Source organism: Centrocercus urophasianus, unplaced genomic scaffold, assembly GCF_019232065.1.
Source record: "Centrocercus urophasianus isolate 14NV4802_14NV808 unplaced genomic scaffold, USGS_Curo_1.0 seq_9, whole genome shotgun sequence".
Classification (NCBI taxonomy): Eukaryota; Metazoa; Chordata; class Aves; order Galliformes; family Phasianidae; genus Centrocercus; species Centrocercus urophasianus.
Genome location: NW_024885532.1, coordinates 27,123,061 through 27,144,452, shown reverse-complemented (window position 1 = coordinate 27,144,452; position 21,392 = coordinate 27,123,061). Strand labels below are relative to the sequence as shown.

The window sequence follows — 21,392 nt, the reverse complement described above, 5'->3', positions numbered from 1 at the left end:
ATCCAGTTGCAATGCACTCAGTAAACAGCATGAGGGAGAGTACTACAAGGATTGCCATATATCAAAAAATGGCTAAAGTAAAAACCTTATCAGGGCGTAAGTAGAGACAGCTAAAGCTGGATAAGTTCAACAGCACAATAAACTGAGTAATGAGGGTAACAAAACTGTAGTAATGTGTGCTACAAGTTGGTCTCCTGAAGACAGTAACAGTTCACTTTTAACTGCTAGTTTTAATACAGTGAGTTGGTTTTAATAGTTTATCAATGGAACTAAAGGGCAAGTGCTATATGAAACCCAAATGACAGAGAGAAGGAAGATGCAAACATTTCTGTTGCAAAACTGATTGACGACAACAAAGATCCTTTTGGCTAGTACAAAGTCTGTATTTGCCTTAAAATAGTTACATTTGCTGGCAAGTGATAGACCATAGTAACAGAAATTGTTATGATGTGCTTCTGATGGGCCTTTTTTAGTTTGAAATATTTTAAACTCTAATTGGTGAGCATATTTCTATTGTAGGCATACTCCTAGACTGTTTTTTTTGTTTTGTTTTGTTTTTTAACTACTTCAGAAGTCCTTTTTTTTCCCTCAGTCACCTCACAGTAACTTCACATCATAAGGCCAAGCACCATTTGACCAATTTTATTTTTATTTCCATAAATCAAAGTTACACTTCAAGTGCTTAGTTCCTTTGTTTCACTTTTTTTCCCATCCCCAGTGCACACCTACAGTACCCATCACAAAATGGGCACTTATTACAATTCTAACAGATGTTCTTTTTATAACTGTGATAATTTGCTGACAACCATTTATAGTTATTTTTTCCGACTATTTAAATGGAGACAAGTTGTAAATTCACGGCGTTCTGTTTGCTGCAGGTCCAGCCAAGATTAGAATGTATAGCAGCTTTAAAACTCAACAATGAACCTTTAAATAAGTAGCAGTAGAAAAGCAGCTCAAGAGTTCTACATTTCAAACAGGAATAAGTTACACGAGGAACCAAATGAAAAAGCTACATGAAAGTATCTATTTATTCCACACACATCTCCTAAGTAGAAATGCTTTGGAGATGTCCCTTGTGCAACCAGGAATTGAGTAGAATAAAGATGCTGAGAGTTAGAACTACCTGCTGAAACAAATACCTAATGCCTTCCATCAGGTACTCTGAATCTTTCTGGACTGGTGAAAAGTACAGAATGCATAGAAGTTTCCAGTGATCTCAGTAGAATTTTTTTTTAAAGAAAAATATGCTCATTTATGCAAAAACAGACACTGTCTCTATATAAAAATCTCAATTTCATAGAATCTTTAAATATTCCTTACGGACTCTCCTGGAAAATACATTTTTCTAGAGCTGTAAATGCTAGAGCTATTAGAATAAATACTTAAAATCTTTGGTTTGCTCATATGCTGAGGGAAAAAAAGAAAGTTTTAAAAGAAATGACTATCTAGTTACCTGAGGCTCATCTTTCATTTCTTCTAAAAATGAAATTTGGATAAGACTAGCTGCTCAGTAGCTGAGAAGAGGAATTCTCTACAAAGGAAAGAATGAGACACAACACTTATTTAGGTCCATATTAAATACTAAAGTTTGCTGTAGTGAAATTAACTTAAGAATATTAAAAAAAAAAACAACTAGTAACCGTATTCCTATCAGAATTAGAAATCCTATTTGTTCAGTATCACCACCTTCTTTACAAATATAGTGTATTACAAAAACATTTATAATAACATTTCTGTATTAATCCCTTATGCAGTATTATGTTTTGAGAAAGTGCTTACAGAGGCAAGTTGATTCACTGAAAACTCATATCCTGCATCAATAAAGAATGAGGATTTAAGGATACTTTCATTTCTCCTTCTAAGAATGCCCACTCTGTATTTTCCCATGGCAAATTAAGTAACAGTTGCTTGAAGAACACAGTATGATTTGCATTAAATCACAGATTAGCAGCGTGGTTACTTCTAAAGACAAAATTTCATATAAGGCTTTGAGAAATACTTTGTTGTTTTCATTTTTTATCCTTTTTCTCCTTATCCAGTACTTTATATTCATCTAATACAGCATGGCCAGTTTCCTTTGCAGTTTTCTTCACAATAGATTTGATACCAATATGGTCAATGTTAAATGCTGTAACACCAACATTGATTGCAGAGCTCATAGCGTTGTCAGTAGCACTGCCAGCATCATCTCCATACCTTTTAAGAAAGACAACAGATTTGTAAATGCATACTTAGTATTTTTCTCTTCACCATTATTCTTCTGAAAGCAAGAATAAAACACATACAAAGAATACAAAATTAACAAGAATTAAATACATACGAAGAATGCAGACAGGCAAATGTCTAAGGATTGAAATGACAGATTACTAAATCATTTCAGTAAAGGCTGCTCTTCCAGCATGTAGATTTTTCTTTGAAGACACCACTCTGCTTCCGTCCTTCTAACTAAAAAGCTCCAGCTTTTCCTAGCAGCCAGACATTTCCCAAGTCAGCACTGTAAGCAGACAATCCAGGCCAAAGGGAAGTATTTCTTGCAACACTAGAATCTCAGCAGTTAGTGGAGTTACTTTTCTCTCTGCTTTTTATGACCAGGGATTCTCAGAGGACCTCAAAATAAGGCCAAAGTGAAGCACAGAGTATCAGAGGAGCCAAAAAAAAATAATAAAAAAAAAAAAAATCTGTCATGTTATCAGAACGGCAGCCGTGGTATAATGGTGGAGCCAACAACAAAACAATTAAAAGAATCAGCAGTTTTGGTTTGTTCCTGTTTTTAATTCTCTGATTATTCCTTGAATCATCACTGTCTGATTCGCAGATCCCAGAATTAATGTCACAGCAAAGGAGCACTATTTTTTCTTTTTTTTTTTTTTTTTTTTAAATTAGTTATTTTCACTTCAGGAATATCATAAACCATTTTTTCTGTAATATCACTAAAGTAGGAGGCTTTACTTTGTTAAGACTATAGGTTATCCAACACAAATCATTTCTTAAATATGTGATAGTTGATTTTTACCTTTGCCTGTTTGAATTGCATTGCTTGTGCAAAAGAAAAAAAGAAAAAAGCTGGGCAGATACATACACTGAAGATGTTCACACTACTGCAAAAATCCATCAGATCAGTAGCCAGGTACTTTTGCAGAGCTGTTACTTCTGAAACTACATTTTCCCCCACTTCTGATTATCATGCTCATATTATAAGCATCTCTTCCATCAGCGAAGGCAATGCAACTAAATTTTAGCTGAGTTTTTTGTTGACTTAAGAGAGACTACAATAGTGCTCCTTTAGCTTTCCATTTCCATTAAGGGGAATTTAGTTAGTTCATCAAAGTACTCAGAATGGAATTATGCCTTTCTCTCATTGATACAAAAACCAGTGCACAAGAGATATGTAGAATTTTAATGCAATTATTTAATGGGATAGTCTAAACATAGAGGAAATCCTCAATTATCAAGTATTTTAAGTCGTACTGTAATAACTTGTAATTACTTTTTGTCTTTCAGTTAGTGGTTGTTGTCTGCTGATCTCCGTATTTCCTATTTTTATATCAAAAGAAAACAGTGTGAATTTATGTGAAAAAGCACCAATAAAATACCTCCTGACAGCTCTACTGAAAACAAATATTAGGGAGAAAGCACCACTGTTAGCTTGCCATCTAACCCATTTGAAATGCATCAGAACAGAACCCCAATTGCCAACCAACCCAGTACTGCCTCCTGCTGTTTACCCTCTGCTAGTAGCCTGGATGCACTTCCAGCAATCCTTTTCAGCATCTCATTTGCTATCCTTATCACTGTCACCACTCAACCTACACGCTTCTGCTTACTCTCCATATACAACTACACCTACTGCACATCTTTTTGGAGGGAGTGCATTTCATACATGTTGCAGGTATTTCACTGTCTTCCCTTATTCTCCAAAGCATCACTCAGTACTAACACTTATCAGCTTAGTTCTTTGCATCATCTTAGTAACACAAATCACACCGCCCTTTTCGAGCACGTATATTTTCCAAGTCCAGCCTACTTGGTTTCATTTTATTATTGCCATTTATGCCTTAGACTTCCTTACATACTTTTCTTTTTGTACTTCATTGCTTTAATAAAACCTGATTTTGGTTGAAGTCTTTCATTTTTTGAGGTCCAGCTAATGTTATAGAAACTCAAGATGACATTTGAGAGGTTTAAAATGGCTGCTTTTTGTCTTCCATAAAGACACACTGTAGAACAATATAAATCTGAACATTATTTCTTAACGCTGCCAGAATCTGTAATAGTTCTAGAAGAGAATACATATTTAACCAGAAGCACTCATTCATTTCATATTTTTACTCCCAGGAGATGCTCATTGCTGTGCACTTAGCAGCTTATCATAAGCTGTATAATTAGAGTATTTTGTAGCTTTCCTTCACTTTCATCAACTTTTTTTTTGCTAGTATTCATTCACGATGACAATATGCTGTAAAAGATGAAAGCCATCAAAAAAAATGTAACTTACTTGTGTTTCACAGTTTTTACAGTCTCAGTTGAAACACTTTTAGCAATGCACTTAGCTGCACTTTCTAAACCTTGCCACACTGTTGCAAACCCTGTAAAAATGAAGAGCTTAATTGAGTTCACAGCACTGAAAAGAATGCAATTTAAAAAAGCAGAAGGAATTTTTGTTACCTTGAACTCCACTTGCTGCCACCACCAGAGCACCATCAAGAGCAGATTTGCCATCTTTGTCTTTCTTAAGGGATTCTGGAACTAATTTGCTGCCATGTTTCTTCACATGAGGAGCCAGCTCCTTTCCAACACAGCTCGCTATTGAACACACTCCCTCAACTGACGTAGAAGAATTGTATGGAGATTACTTAGTTAGAACACAGAATATATTTAAGAGTCTTTACGGCTAAATCAAAAGTATGCTTCACTGAAGTTTTGAACGTCACTTCTATTTAAATATGCTTATTCTGAAGAGAAACTTGAATTCATGCTTAAGTAACTGAACTGATATAGAAGCAAAACTTGTTTTCAGATTCTGCTCAGCTCAATTTCCTAACAATCAAGTAGGGCTGATGTAGCAGCACCAGAAAATAAATAGGTATTTGTCACACACTCTAATTTCAAAAAAGTGCTTCCATTGCTTAGTTATCCCCAACTCGTAAATGGAGAACAAAATGTCTTTCTTTCCTTTCTCATCTTCTGGAGAATACTTAGAATCATTCCAGCTCTTCGAAGTAATCAGGTATCATCCAGCACAGCTTACTTTTAAACTCAGATGAATCGCTATACACTACACATCAACACTAATACATAACAGAATGAAATAACAACGAAGTTACTGAGAGCTCCTATGATTCCCAAGCTCCTCTGAACACCAAGTGATTACTATTTGGAAGTCTACACATAGTCTAACAGACAAGTTTTGCAGCTGCATGTATCAACGAACGTGCATACACATTCTGTACTGATAAAATATAAGTTAATAGTCAGTGACAATACAGCTTTTAAAATATGTGGTGATTAATGCAGGAAAAAAGAGAGAACTTTCTGAACTGTTTAGAAATTTAAATATGTATATAAACACATGAAACTCCAAATCAGAGAAATGCTCTGCTATCTGGATTATTACTTCAGTCAAAAAAAAGATGCACCAAGGCCATACAATATAAAAAATTCCTAAAGCACATCCCTGACACAGAAGATAACCAGGTACAAACAACCAATCTCTGAATTTTATCAGATCTGTCCTTCCTCAAATTCCCTGGCTAAACAAACCAGCTCTCATTTCACAAAATACTTACTCTAAGGCAAAAATACAATATGCTATGAGACAGAGCATCTTACCTAAGAACTGGCTGACTTTCACAGCTCCTCCAGTAGCCTGTTTCGCTACATGAAGCCCCTTTGCTACAGTTGGGTTGACTTCCAGAGGTTTTTCTTCTGGCTGAATGTGTTCTCGCAGTTTAGAAGCTCCTTTGTGAATAGCTTTCCCAGTAAATTCAGCTCCTTTTACGAGGCCCCAGCTTACCCAAGATGCACCTTCAGGGCAAAAATTGTTTTTCTTAAAACACGTGGAGTTTTAGAGACTAGAATTCCTACAGCTTTCCCTCCTCTGCTTCTCCAACACCGATCTTAGAAACATTCCCAATTACATTCTGCAATTATATTCTTTCCTGACTGTGCCAGCATGAATTCCTGCAATGAATTCTGCTCCTACACCACCTAAACTTTAGCAGTTCATTTTATTTAAGTCTAGTACAGCCATTCTTTGCCCAAATGTCAGCATAATACAGAAACTCAATTGTTTGTGGTGTTTTTTTTTTCAGTTGGCTTTTTTTCTTGAATATCCAGGTCCCAGCAGTGTCAAAAGTGATAGAAGTGATCATCTCAATGCTGTTAACATTCTGAAAACGTACAACCTAACCTCCCTGCCCTTCTAACAGATTCATATTCACTCCAATCTTTTCTCACTTTTGTATTCCAAAGTTTCTCAGAGGAAAAAAACTGTTTATGAGCAGAAGCCACAACAGATATCTCCTTTAATATAACTGCTTAAACAAGAGTAGAATTGTGGTATCACAGTGATTTGAGTCACATGTGACTACAGCTAATTTATATAGTCAAATTAGGAGTTCAACCCATTTCCAGTGAGCAAGAATGTTGACAGGGGATTCAAACTCTGTGCTGTTTTCATAAGGCACACCAACGTATCCTTCATGTTATTAGAAATGGAGCTAGTGAACAATCATTTCTGACTACTCAGCTTCTACTAGCACACAGTTAGATAAAATATTGTTTGACTTGCAGAGGTTTGTATTTAATGTAACCCTCCTATTACAGTAGTACCTGACAAGATTCCACGGGCAACTTTCTCACTCCATTCTGGCAATTCTTTCTGACTTTCCCCTTCAGGATGTGGTTGGATATGTACAGTCTGAGGCAAATTAATCACATCACTGGAGGCTTCTGGAGGCTAACAAGCAAAAATAAGTATCTTAGAATCCACTCCCAAGATATCCATTATCAAAAAAAGCCAGTTCTGTGTATTCCTCCAAATTCAATTGCTTTTTGCTCACTGTACACTTTCTTTATACAGTTAAAAGAAGATTAGCTTGCTAGTAAGGCCATGTGGTCAACTAAGCAGCATAACCTACAGCACAAGTTAACCAGAGATAAAGCACTGATCCGTTTATCATTTTTATCTCCTCAAAGAGAAGTCAACTCTCCTGTTATCCAGTATGGGAACTGCAGTCTTTGCTCAGAGAATCCAGCTGCACTAAAAGAATGCAGCTGTTGTCATTTGCACCCCATCCTTTCCCCTCATATCCAAAAATAAAGGACATTATTCATTCCCTGTGCTGTTGATGCTTTTTGCAGACTGGCACAGCCAAGGAACATGTCAAGCTGTGCATGATAGCTGCTCCACACTTAACGTTGTGCAGATAGGTTCTGTGCAATTTCACGTCAAGCTCTAGAGTTTCTTGAGCAGACATTAATCATTCAAACGTAGCAATCACCACCACAGTTTGCTTAGTGCTTCTAAAAAGTGTAACATTGCACAGTTCACAATGTATAACTGAATTTAAACTAGAGAAGGCAGAAAAACAATGTAATGGATTTGGGTTTTGGTTCAGATTCTGTTTCTAGAAAAGGGTAAAAAAGTAAAAATAAAAGAACAGTAAATATTTCAGAGATTGAAAATAATGCTTATTAGTGAGGGATAGAAAATAATTTTGTTCTGTCTGAAAGAGCCTACGTGAAAATATTCACAGATGAAACCTATGAACAGAATAGAACACACAATATGGAATAGTATTCGATATTGCATGGAATTCTTACATTCATTGGAAGTGTTAGGAAGATGTAACACTGAGCACAAAGATGACTGTTACAGTAAAAAAAACAACAAGAACACTAACAGGAAAGACTGGATTAAGTTCCAAAAGATTAACAAAGTATAATTGACTTGCAGAATTTCATCAATTACTGCTTGATCACAGTCTGAAATCCTCATTTTCAAGAAATGCCCTTACCAGATGACCAAAACACTATGAGTGCAGGGCAAGAAAAATAACCTTAATACATATCTACAATTAAAGAAAACCCTTAAGCCCATTGAAACAAACAAACAAACCAAAACCAAGGTATGTCCAGGTATAATTTCTTTGCTGCAGTCTGGGTCACCATGTGGAAAAAAAATTACAAGACTCTTCTACAGGCTTTGCTAAAGTGTAGAAACGGTTTGTCTAAGATTCTATGCTACAGTCACATTAAGCATAAGTTGCTAGTTAGATCCTTGTGACCACTATGTAAAACATAGCCAGTAGATTAGGCTTTAAAATAATTTGCCAAAAGGAAGTTATATCCAAGTGCTATATCAAAGTTATTAAAAATCCAGAAATCTGCAACTGATTTGCAAAGCAGGACAGTCTGCAGCTATTGAACCTACTCTTAAGAAGTAACATACAAACAAACAAACAAACCCACAGGACACACCATGGGAGGAGACATTGCTGTGGTCAAACAGGTCTGGAATCTCAGCAGTTTTAAGGTGTACTTAAGTGATAACTTTTCTTTTGTTGCTATGAATTTTTAGAATCACTGTCCTGGCATTTACCTGGACTTTGTGGCCAGACATCTGTTTTAATTTATCTTCAAAATGCGCTCTCTCTGTTGCTGGGAGCTCTGATGGTAACCCTACTCTCTCATGGGATCCTGGCACCTGTGATATCATATCAGGGAATATTAACAATTAAGACAATAAAGGGACTAGACTGAAATCCAATTGGAACTACTTCTATGCAGGAAAGACTACAAATTTAGCCACTAAGTCCAGCACTGAAACATCATACAGTTCTATAGTACTTTTTCCTTTCAAGTAAAAAGCAGTGGCCTTCTGTGCTAGTACAATTCCCTGCTGAACTCAACAGGATTTCTAACAGAATTGCACCCACGTGACATGCTGCAGTATGGTTCTTCATCATCACTGCATTCAAGTCTTGGTGATTCAGTAAGATGGTATCTTCCACAAACAGGTTATTATCTTGCTATGAACTACTGAGTGATTATTGATTACCATTCTTCCTAATATGGTGTTCCAGCACTCTTACAGTAACTCTTAACTCACTTGGTTTCCAGTCACTGTATCTTACTGCATCTTTGATAGACTATGTGGGTTTTTTTCTATTGTGTCTGTTAAAATCTTACTGCAATGAGGTATCAGACAAATCTATTTTGCGATCCCATTTGAAGGCAGATTTTTGAGGTACTCAGTATTTTCACAGGTTGTCTTTGAAGCTGCTTAATGTTTTTGAACATTAATTGCATTTGTGAACAATATTCCCTCAATGCTGTCTGGTCCAAACTACACTTGGACTGTGTGCATGTACATCCACAGCAAAAAAGAAACCCACTTTCTCCTGAAAATTTTCTTTTGGGGCCTATGTTTTTCTTCAGGAAAAATAGTGAAAGTATCCAGAGTGATTTCCAATTCTTCTCTGTGCTTATGATGCATTACTTTAAAAATTTCAATACCTTATCTCACAGAGCCTACAGTTTCATTACTAGGTGCCCTTAAATCTTGGCTACTTTATTTCTCACTGGTGAGCTTGCCAATAAGACACAAACTAAGTGTAAACTGGCAGACATATTACCATTTCCACCTTTCATTGTTGGTTTAGGAAAGGCAGCTGGGGAATTTACCTGGAGTCGAAGGTCAGACATCTGCTTTAACAGATCCTCAAAAAGCTCTCTGTCAGCTGCTGGAAGTTCTGAAGACAACACTACTCCCACATAGGATCCTGGTATCTGGGACATCATGTCAGGGAACATGTAGACTCCCGTATTGCAGCACAGAACAGGAGACTGGTTGCACATTAGAGGATACAACCAGTCACAAACCTGGAAAAGATACACATGTGAAGGAATTAAAGGACCTTTTTAAGAAGAGAAGATAGGGAGAATGCTCTGATTAGCACTAGAAAGTTGATTTTCCATACAGTTTAGTAAAAAAAGAGCCTTAGATATCTAGGGAAAAAGAATACAAAACCAAACAATCATCAACTCAAAAACCTTCATGACTGTAGAGATGGCAGTCTTGGTTAGTTCTGACAGAGAAAATATTGATTTCCACAGGATCATAATTCAGGCTGGTAGCTTCTTAACTGAAGCCTAGTCTTAAGGCCTAGTTGCAGAAGGAGATGAAGTGCACGGCCAAATAAATCAGGACTCAGTGCCTCTTACTTTCTATTGATCTCAGGACAGGTCTACATGATTGATAAAGAGAATATATGACTATCACTGGCCTGCTAAAGATTCCTAACCAGTAGAACCAAAAACAGGAATAGTTTTTTTTTTTTTGTTTACCAAAGTTTCTCCTTCATTGTTGAGACAGTTCCATCAAAGAGGTCTCTCTCCATCAGGGAGACCCCAAGTTGGAAACTGGATCAGAAATACAATGTGCATTACAGAACGTGCCCACAAGAAGTGAGCAGCAAAAAAAAAAAGTATATCCAAGTAATGCATCTTTTTCATTTGTGGTTCACAGACTAACACAGGTTCTGAAGTCCTTCATTCAGATTCTCTAATTTGACCACAATACCTTATCACTAGTTGCAACTAATTGGGTACTACATGAATCTGTTTTATACTGAAAGTTTAAATGTTACAACATAGGAATCAACATTTCTTCTCAATGTGAGGAAGGGGAATTTGGTTTTATGAAATGAAAAAGAAACATCAACCAATTCAGAAGCATAGGAAGTTCTGCACAAACGTGCACAAGAACTTCTTTATGGCGAGGTGACGGAGCACTGGAACAGGCTGCCCAGGGAGGTTGTGGAGTCACCTTCTCTAGAGGTGTTCAAGACCCAGCTGGCCACCTGCTTGTGCAACATGGTGTAGGGAACCTGCTTTGGCAGGGGAGTTGGACTCGGTGATCTCTGGAGGTCCCTTCCAACCCCTATGATTCTGTAATTCCTTTAGAAAACAGAATTCATCACAGCAGTAAGCACTCAAGAACCTTGGGAAGACACTGAGGACGTTTTCTCAGAAAAGCAGAAAATAATCTTTTCCAATGGCTATTAAATCCCTCATATCATCACAAAGACTTAGAAAAGCAAGAACATAAGAAGACTGTTGCTTAAAACTTTGACATATACATGTAATTAAAGAAAATGATTTTCCTGTTACCTGAAGAAACGCAGGTGGACGATTCTGGGCCATCTCACTATCTGTATCCAAGAACTTCACAATGCGCAGATATCCAGGATATGAAGGAGCACTGACCTGCCCATCAGGAGTCACAAAGAATATCTGCACACCTTGGGGAATCAAGATCAGCTCATCTGCATCCACTCCCAGGTTTTGAAGGGGAGGTGGCTGAGTACACTTTCTGTAGTAGTCCTCACTGACAGAAGAAAACTCCCCTGAGTCTGTGCCATACGACACAGTAAAATGGCCATCGGTAGCTTGAGGAGTGTAGGCAGGAGGTGCTTCGTTTGGCAGACACAGAGGTTTTGCAGATGATGGGCTCATAGATGGAAGCTGCCCCCGGCTTGCAGCTGCAACACTTTCATCTGCTGCAGGTGGCTGACTTGGTACAAACAGAGCATTAGGTGGGGGGGGCCTTTCTGGCTTTTCTGTGGAAGGAATGTGTGGATACAACTTGGGCACTCCAGCAAGGGCATCCATTGCAGCAGGGCTTCCTCCTACAGGTGGAGTGTTTTGTTCTAGAACATCAAGTCGAGTGCGCACATTCTGGAGGGTCTCCTTCATCTTCTGTTGCATTTGCCTGGCAGACTCCCACTGGGGTCCCACACATGCAGGATCCTGTGATGGAATACTAACTCCTTGGAGCAAGTGGTCAAGTCCTTGCCTGTAGTAACTTCTTGCCTCTTCCTTCTGACCCAGTTCATCTGCATGTAGTCCTTTATTGATAAAAATAAAGGCTTTTGTGTACTCCTCATTAATAGCTTTAATTGCATCTTCTTGCATAACTGGATCCCGCAGTTGTTCCATTGCTCACACTGGAATACAAGTTAGTAAGAGTATTCACAGATTAAGCCAAACAAAGTTTACATTATAATGAAGCAACCTCTCTAAAGGTGATCATACTGTGTGTATTACCAGAAAGCTAGCTAGTTGCTTGGTACAAATTCTGATGTTTCAGTTATCTCCTATTAACCTTTAGAATGTATGACTCCCAGTCAGCAAAGAATTTAACTCAGTAACCATCACCTGTAATTACACCAAACATTTACTTCTTAAGAAGCATCACAAGAACACAGACATTCCTGACATTAAGCATACTATCTTAAAAAAAATATTAAGATCAGTACCAAACAGTGGAGTAAAATAAATAATTCTACCCTTACTCTCAATGTCTTCCCCCCCAAAATCCCTATGACATTAAAAAACTCATTTAACAGTTTGTCTATTTAAACAAAGGCTGAACTTGCAAACTCAGTACATTTTTACTTAAATGACTGAAGGGAAAGCACTCAGTAGATTTAAACAAATTATGATAAATCTTTTCCAACTAACATCAACACTCCAATGGAATTGGGAAGTTAAAGTTAAAGCTTTGCTTTACAGTACAAAAACAGGGAATTATTTATTTCCTTCACAGTGTTTACAATGAGAGAAGGAAGGCCAGCGTTTCCCTTCTTTTATCCCCAGGTGACAAAACCCTGAATGTACAAAAGGCTGTGGGTTCTATTTTTATTTTGGAATGCACACATTAGGCTGTTTAAGGGATACACGAACAATTAAAGAGCTGGAAATAATCCAGTGGGTTCATTTGAACTCCAAAATGTGTAAATCCGTTATTTTAATTGAACTTGGCTAAATGCAGCAAATACAAGTTGTTCTTGGACTAAGATAGCATTTTCAGCACACAATGTAAAAAAACTCCATTGAAATTTTTTGCTGATGGCACTGAAAGCCGCTGACATTCAGTATGGGTTATGATACAAGAATAGAGGGCAGCAACAAAAAAAGGATGTTACTTACCAACACTCTACACATTTTTTTTAATATTCAATACTTGATAACTTTTTCTTATCATTTTAAGAGAGGATATCTTCAGGGAGAAAACAAACAAACAAACAAAACAGTTCTCTGCTATAAGCCGGGTAGAAGAACGGAGAAAAACCTAGAGATGCTTGTCAGCCACAATGACAGCAAGCTACAAAAAGCATGGCCATGAAAAAGGCAAGTAAAAAATCAGTAGGGCAAAAATAAGAACATTTCTATTACACACTGTAGCATTAATACCACTGTACAAGTAAGCACAGGTGAGACTCCCCACACAGTGCTGACCCACATTTAATAAAGCTGCACCAGAGCAAAACGAGGAAGGAAGGTTACTGAAATTTCTGGAGCACCAATTCCCTCTCTCCCGGGAAATAAGTTTGGCTCATCAAGCCAATAAAACAAAGGCTAAGAGACTGGATTAGCCTCTATAAATATACTGGATGAAATAGAGTAAGCCAGGAAGGCAGAAAAGAACTATTGAAATTCAGGCTTTCATTGAGACCCTGGAACACCAGCTCTTCTTTGTTTATGCCACTGCAATAAAGCACAGGAAATAAATATCTTTCTGCTTCTCCAATAAAAGCAGACTAACTTCAGAAGTGAAGAACATTTTAGAAGCAAAGACTGAATGCTGTGCTCTACTCCCACATCCTTTATTATCAAAAAGCAGATGGCACTTGTGTGAGTGATGCATCTGCAGTCAGATGACAGAAGCGTCACGTAGCACATAGTGCACCTGTTCCTGCATGATGCGACACAATCCTACTGCATGCACAACACGAGCTATGAGCATTCCAGCCCAGCAGCAGCAGGCATGTGGTTAGGACCAGAAGGGATGGCTGGAGAAGGCAGCCCTGGTGGAACAGGTCACAAGCCTCTCAAGTCACCAGCCCTGCTGCCCATTTCACATCCCACAGCAGAAAAATGAACTTATGGCTGAAGGAGATTCTTTGGCTGACTGACCCGCTGCCAATATGTTTGGTATCTCTGATTTAGGCTGAAGAACAATGCTGGCATAAGAAAAATTACGCAGTTAATAACCACTAAGCATAAAGATTAGAAGCTCAGAGCATGCTCCTGACCAACACAACAGCAAGCAACTAGGAAGTAACCAGAAAGAGCGAACATCGTGGCAGACACAGCTTTATTCTTATTTGAAAGGCTATACACTATGGTGAAGATTTTATGGTCTAGGAGAACCATTCTTTTGTCCCTACGGCACTCATAGAAAGTGCACTAAGTTTCCTCATAATAAAGAATTATGGACATTAACCAAGTATATGGAGTAATTAAAGATACACATGTCAAGTAATCTGCTAGCAAAAAAACCCCTATGGACTCCTAGACAACATCATCTTGCATTTACTGAAAATCCATTTTTTCTTTTAAGGAGGGTATAAAGGTGAAAAGCAGCTTAACAGTGAAGAACTCTGATCCAAAAATTATTTGAAACTTCTAAAACAGAAAAGACTTAAAAGAGCAAGAAAGAAGGCCAAAGTTTAAGCCAACATCACAGTTTACTTCTTTATGAGCAATATTTAGTATTTCGACATCTCTAGTGTCTCTGAATTTAATCCTGAATGAAGTCCCTGCTTAGGGCAGTACCTACTCGCCACAGCACCATCACCTGCTTTGCCTCATGTGTTTTGCTTTGGTTTTGTTGGGGGGCAGCTAAGGCAAAGATACTGTCCAGATCTTAAATAATTTTCCTAACAATTGTTAGTGTAAAACAAGAAGAGATATCAAGTAAAATCCAAAACTAACAGCTGCATTTCTGCTTAACAGTGAGCAACAGTAATGTACCACTCCATATGCTCACTGCACTGTCAACAGCACTGTTCTTGCTAAAGCTCAATCTTTATTAACCCAAAATAAAAGATGTGTCAGGAAACTGAGATGTCAGCAGAACCAGTGCACACAAGGCAGCACTGCATGGCCATGTGTGACAGAGATACAAAAACAGGCTTAGCAACTCAGAAGAGTGGGAGCATTGTTAACTCATCTCTGATTGTCTGAAACATCCCAAATTTGTGCTGCGTGTAGAGCAGTCAGTGCCAAACTATTCATTGGCATGGCAATGCGCTTAGAAACAGAGGAAGCAATTCACAGTTGATTTTAAAACCATAAGTTGGTTTTAAATCCACAGTTAGAGGATAACTAAAAGTCAGCCCAAAGGAATGAATTTAATAAATAAATAAATAAGAATGAATTGGAATTGATACAAAATAGTGGTGGGTATACTGAAGTAAATAAGCTAGCTGGGTGGCTCCCTTAGAACACAAGAGGAAACATTCCCTGAAATCAAACATTTAAGTAGTTTCTCTATCATATGCAAGGAATATCAGTCTTCATTATCTTTTTCAGTGCATGATCTTAATACAGTACCTAAGTGCCCATTATATTGTAAACTATTTCTGTACATCGTTATTTCCTACGTTTTAAAGCTAGAACAAATGGCCAAGTGCATATTGCTAAATGCAAGAGCACTGATGCAAGATGCAATTGAATCTTTGGCCCAGTGACTGGATGTACAAATTGGCCCGGATGTCTTCCTAGTGCTCAGTAAGACTCTCAGGAACTTGTCTTTGAGAAAGCTGATCCAAAAAAGGAGCTAAGAAAAGAGCTAACAGGCACTGTAGATAATCACAGATCAAACCAGCACTTGACTCATTCCTCAGCCCTTTTCCACACATCATTACAGATACACTCTTTGGTGCCAAGAGACTTGGCCGAGGGAGGCTAAAGGGCAGTGGGGCAATGTGGGTTCCATTTGATATTGTAAGGTAACACCTCTGCTATCTGGCAGACCATCCTTCCTCTGATGCACCAAGCTTCTCTTCATTAAAAAAAAAAAATAAATAAAAGTTTAGAAACCTGCAGTTTGGTTGTGGTTTCAACTGTGAAAAGGTAAACATGACGCCTAATACTTATTAAGGGGATTAAATATCCTGACTGACAGAGGTAGAACACGCTTTCCAGCTCCCTGTACTCAAAACTTGTAGGTGGGGCTATGGGAGAACAAAACCTACCCCTTAATCCAGAGATCTTCTGGTATGTCAGCCACTGATTTCAAAGATGAAGATGGTGAAGGAGAACTACAATGCAACAGAATTATTTAAACCTTAATCTATAAAAAGCAATTAAGGCTTTACTAACTTTTGAGACCATACTGATCTAACACAAATGTTATAAAGGATTCAAGTTCATACAGTAGGTACCAGCTGCTCGACTACACCTTTTTTTTTTCCTTCTAGCATATTTAAATTAGTCTCCTTTGGAGTAGTGCTTAAATTTTTCATTAGGCAGTGGCCTACAACTGATATTTAAGCACTTAGGGCTGGATAATAGGAAAGCCAGGCATGGTAACTCCTAGTCTCTTATAATTACTGAGGATTTCAGAGAACTCCCACCGTCGGATATTCCAGCACGCATCTCACACTGGCAGCACCCACCCCCAGCATCCCGCACGCCTCAGCACGACTGCCTCAAGCCCATTTTCTCCTCATAAACCAACTTTCTCCCTGACGCCATGCGCGGCCCGAGCTTCCATCGCAGGGTGTCAGGGTAGATCTGCCAGCTCTCAAGTGCCAACCCGGCACGTCTCTGGAACGGAAAGCGAGCGCACGGCGGGACAGCTGGCAGTGGTGTCACACAGCGGACCGCGTACAAAGGCACTGAAACTACCTCGTGTTCTCCGGGAAAGGGAAACGATTCCAACCAGACCTGCAGTTACGCAAGACTGCTATTTAGCACTTTTAATTACGAGCAGGCCTACCAGCTCCCCGTCATCACCGACAGATTTCTCCCCAGCAGACAGAAACGACCCAAGCCCGACCCGACCCTCTCAAAGCAGGCAGAACCCGCGGAGCAGGGAATTTTCTTAAAGGATCCCTCACTTCCGTACCGAGCCACTGACAGGATAAATGCTTCTCGAGGACACTTCAACCCGGAACGAACCGGCCTCCTCGCTCCCTCCGAGCGGCACCGGCTCCCAGCCCGGCTCAGCCCGCAGCGCCGTGCGGCACCACCGTGACCACCGCGAACTCCACCGCCGCCCTCCCGCCGCTCCCAGCCGAAGGAGCCTCCTCACCACAACCCGCCGAGCCTCTCCGAAAGGACCCGACCTCTCGACCGCGCGTAACCCAGCCGACTTCACCCGGCGAGCCCCCGCCGCGGCCTGCAGGGTCAGGCGGCAGCGGCCGCTCCGCCCTCGGCTCGGGGCGGGGCCTCGCCCGGGCTGTGCCCTGCGTCCGCGCCCCGCCTGGGCTGACTGTCACCGCCGGGGAGCCGCTCTTCTCTGCGGGGTGGGGCGCAGTGCGTGCTTGCTGCATCTCCACGACAGCAGAAATCTCAGTGAAACTGCGGCTGTTGTTTCTGAATATAAGCCGGCAGCTCGTTATTTGTGCGTCACTGACCATCGTGTTAAAAGTCCTGCGCAGCTGGACTTACACACGGAAGATCTTAGGCCTAGTTGAGTCTAGCAGGGGTGCCCTTCTGGTGGGCAGCGGATCGGTAATGGCCAGCAGTGTGCCCTTGTGGCCAATTCGACCCTCAGGTGCGACACAAACAGCACGGCCTACAGGTCGAGGGAGGCGATCCTCCGCTCTGCTCTGCCTTTGTAAAGCCACATCTGTAATGCTGTGTCCCGTTCTGGGCTCCTCAGTTCATGAAAGACTGGGATATCCTAGAGACGATCCAGCAGAGGGCCACAAAGATGATGAAGATCCTCGAGCATCTCCTGTATGAGGAAGGCTGAGTATTTTGAGTCTGTTGAGCCTGGAGAAGAGAAAGCTTAGAGGGGATCTCATCACTGTTTATAAATATCTAAAGTGCAGGAGCCATGTGCGTGGGGCTGGGCGCTTTTCAGTGGCATGCAGCAACAGGACAAAGGACAGTGGGCAGAAATTGGAACACGAGAAGTTATATCTGAACATGACAAAGAACTTCTTACCTTTAGTGTGACAGAGCACTGGAACAAACTGCCCAGAGAGGCTTTGGAGTCTCCTTCTCTGGAGATATTCAAGACCCTTCTGGATGCTTTCCTGCTCAACCTATTGTAAGGGAACCTGCTTTAGCAGGGAGTTGGACTCAAGAGATCCCTTTCATCCCTACAATTCTGTGATTCCACGTGTGCACTAGTGCAAGGTTCTCCCTATGCTGGCACTTCCAGAGGTGCTTTGAGACTGTAAATTGCTGTCAGAAGGCTGTGCCTACTTATAATTGGCTATGCTGAGTGTGAGTCAATCTTTGGCACGCTCAGGACTACAAAACATATGAGTTTGGCAGGTGCAGACCCATCTAGCTGGTGACCATGACCCCAGTCCTGAATGATGAATTTACTTCTCAGCCTCATTTAGGTCTGGGTTGTCTCTAGAAATGTGTCACACATTGCAGTTTCCAGTGCAAAAATGATCCAGGAATTCTGTGAAAAGGGTAGATGTGGCACTGAGGGACATGGCTTAGTGTGCATGGTAGTAATGGGTCAGTGGTTGGACTTGATGATCTTAGAGGTATTTTCAAACCTTAATGATTCCATGATTCTATTCTATGATTCTAGGTGACACTGAGATTTTTTATTCAAGCAATGCTACAAGTCAGTATAGGCTTTCTTTTTTTTTAACCATGCAAGTGTTGAGACATTGGCAGTGTGCCCATGCAGACTGTGATCTTAGCAGCTCAGATGGACAAGACTCTGAGCAGCCTGGTGTGCTGGCTGTGCTTTGAGCAGAGTGCCGGATTAGACGACCTTCAGAGATCCCTTCAAGCCTGATCTTTTTTTCTGTGATTCAGTGAAGTGAAAACTGGTCTCACCTCTAGATAGAAAAAAACTATCAAAGTAGTGGACGCAAGTGGACTTCTAGGGAAGTGTAAGAACAGTGTATAATTCTTCATCTCAAAATTCTCCTACTTCCATTTGGTTGTTTCTTTAATACATGGTTTACTCAGAAAATAGAAATAAATAAATCAGTTGAAAGACAGCTGAAACACAGGTCAGTCTCAATAAGGTGTAAGTGATGAGCTTGTTTTTTTTATACCTGTAAGAGCATAAGCTGCAAGCAGTTTATATAGATCTCTTGAAAGGATTCCTCCTAAAGAGAAAAAAATATTATTTAGCATTTATCTCAGTCAGTAGAGAGAACTCAGCATTTTCACTAGTTCTGCATTTTCTAGAAAGAGGCATAAATAGTCTCTTTTATAGAATCACAGAATCATAGAATATCTCAAGATGGAAGAGATCCACAAGGATTATTGTGTTCAACACCTGGCTCCACATACCACTCAAAATTGAAGCCCTATATCTGAGAACAGTGTCCAAATGCTTCTTGAAAGTTGGCAGCTCAGGGCCATATCCACTGTGCTGGGCAGCCTGTTCCATGCCCACCACCCTCTGGTGCAGAACCTTTTCCTAACCCACACCTGCCCCTCCCCAGATACAGCAGAGCAGATGCACATGGAGGCCACCTGGATGCATGTTCTCAGTTATCAGAAACATGCAGGCACATCCATTGTGGCAAAGTCTCCATCTGTGCAGATGCTGCTCTGCCGTATCAGACACTTATCACAAAGCAAATTATATCTGCAGGAAGCAGATGCGAGCACTTGCACTTCTGCTTTTAAGTCAGGATTTGCATAGATACAGGGCTGAATCTCACCTGTTGCTGTAGAAATAAGCTGCTCCTGCCTGACGTGAATCTGCAAAAATTTGACGGTGTGTTTATTCTGGTGACAGTCTTCATCCTCATTTGCAAATGGTAAGCTGATTTGTGGCAAGCTGCATCTTCAGTGATTTTAAACAAAACAGCCACAGTGTGCTTGCTTATACACTTCCACAAAAATCAGTTTCCCAAATCTCACTTTTTTCTGCTTTAATAATACATAAATGTTTCATGTGAGCTAGGCAACATGTATGCTTCTGTGTCTATGCATATGAATGTGTAATTATGTCCAAGTTATTTAAAACCTCATTCAAACAGTAAAGTCATTGTGGGATGCCAAAACAACCTGTGAAAGTTAGCAAATCTGGGGGTTGTGAGGCTGTGAATAGAATATGCAAGGATTCTCCAAAACCACTTGCTGATATACAAATCAACTCCACTGCCTTACACCAAGTGCCAGTATGACAGAGACCTGGTTAAACATCGGATGGTAACCATGCTGTGCCGAGTGCTTATAGTCAGCAGCCCCCAAAACACTGATGAAAGCACACTGAAGCTGTATAACCACTGTATGATTTATAATAGTAAAAAAAAATGTGGTAGAAAAATAGAAAATCTTATCTATGTTAATCAGCTTTTTTCCTGCCTTCAAACCCAAAGTCATTAGTAGACAGTTTGTCCTCCAGCAAAGCAAAGGCAATAACAGCTGTCAGCCAAAGGAAATGTTACAGCCTTTAAAATGATACAGCTACTGACCTCAGATTGAAACAGAATTTAAGGTGCAAGAACCATCCCCAGTGTGAATGTACAGTGTTGATAGGCTTGAACTACAAGTGGAGGTAATACACATTGCAACCCAGAGAGTAGATGAGCATAAACATCTGGAAAGGGCAGCTGGCTACCAAGAAGAGCTCATCTGAAAGTCCACATGGCCCAGAGGGCACTGGATTAACCTGGCTGTTATCAGTGTGGCCCAGGAAGGGAGGAGGCCCAGACCTTTTGGAAAAAAAACAAAACATAGAGATCCAGATATCAGCTGCAAAATGCATTTAACCATTTGCCAGCCATCTTGAGCGTGAATTTTCATTGCCCTTCCCTGTGAGCAAGTGTGCAATCATGAAATGTTATCTGCCTAAATCTGCAGTATTCTTGAATGAGGATACTCACAGAGTAAGCACAGAAAACTTAGTTCATGTTCATGCCATCAGAGATGCTGCAAGCATTGTCCCCAAGTCAAGCCTAAGCTTGGAGAGCTGTGAGAGCACCCTTGGAGGCTGTGCTGCAGCAGAGTCTGCTGCAATGAAGACCCTGGTATATTAGAACTATGCAGACAGAGGACAGACTAGCTTCAGTTTGACTGATAATTCAGTTTGTTAATTCAGCAGTACAAAAATAAATTGGCAACAATGGTCAGAAAAGCTTACCAGGAAAATGTCTGGCTCTCTAAAGACTAGCAGAAACAAAGCTTTTCTCTTGAGTAGCATATAGCTAACCTTGAGCCTGCTGTGGCAGATTACAGCATGGTACTCTGGTTACTCACACGTTGCTGACAATATTGATATGCTGCTTGTTCAGAGGAAAAATAAATTAAAATTCTAATGTATTATTCTGTCATGCCCCTGTGTAGCACTTGGAATAGCTTTGTGAGATAGCAGCTCTATGTTTTCCAGAATCGGAAGAATGATGTGACATATGTCAGACTGCAGAAAGTAG

General features: G+C 40.0%; 1 protein-coding gene across 8 annotated transcripts; it reads right to left on the bottom strand.

The window, feature by feature from the left end:
* Positions 1-626: 626 nt before the first annotated feature.
* On the bottom strand, positions 627-17,216 carry SPART (spartin). 8 transcript variants are annotated; one of them, XM_042839034.1, is made up of 10 exons: positions 17,114-17,216; positions 16,053-16,118; positions 11,179-12,014; positions 9,691-9,888; positions 8,606-8,710; positions 6,835-6,961; positions 5,833-6,027; positions 4,669-4,827; positions 4,499-4,589; positions 627-2,199 (listed from the first exon to the last, which is right to left on the bottom strand). In XM_042839034.1, exons 3-10 carry the CDS (start codon positions 12,004-12,006, stop codon positions 2,013-2,015), a joined length of 1,890 nt encoding a protein of 629 aa, XP_042694968.1. In that variant the 5' UTR covers positions 12,007-12,014; positions 16,053-16,118; positions 17,114-17,216; the 3' UTR covers positions 627-2,012. The 8 variants fall into 8 exon arrangements, with proteins under 8 accessions (XP_042694968.1, XP_042694969.1, XP_042694970.1 ...); XM_042839035.1 differs by lacking the exon at positions 17,114-17,216 and adding an exon at positions 16,928-17,033; XM_042839040.1 differs by lacking the exon at positions 17,114-17,216 and adding an exon at positions 3,491-3,537 and having other exon boundaries at positions 2,117-2,199; positions 16,053-16,847.
* Between the last annotated feature and the right edge of the window lie 4,176 nt (positions 17,217-21,392).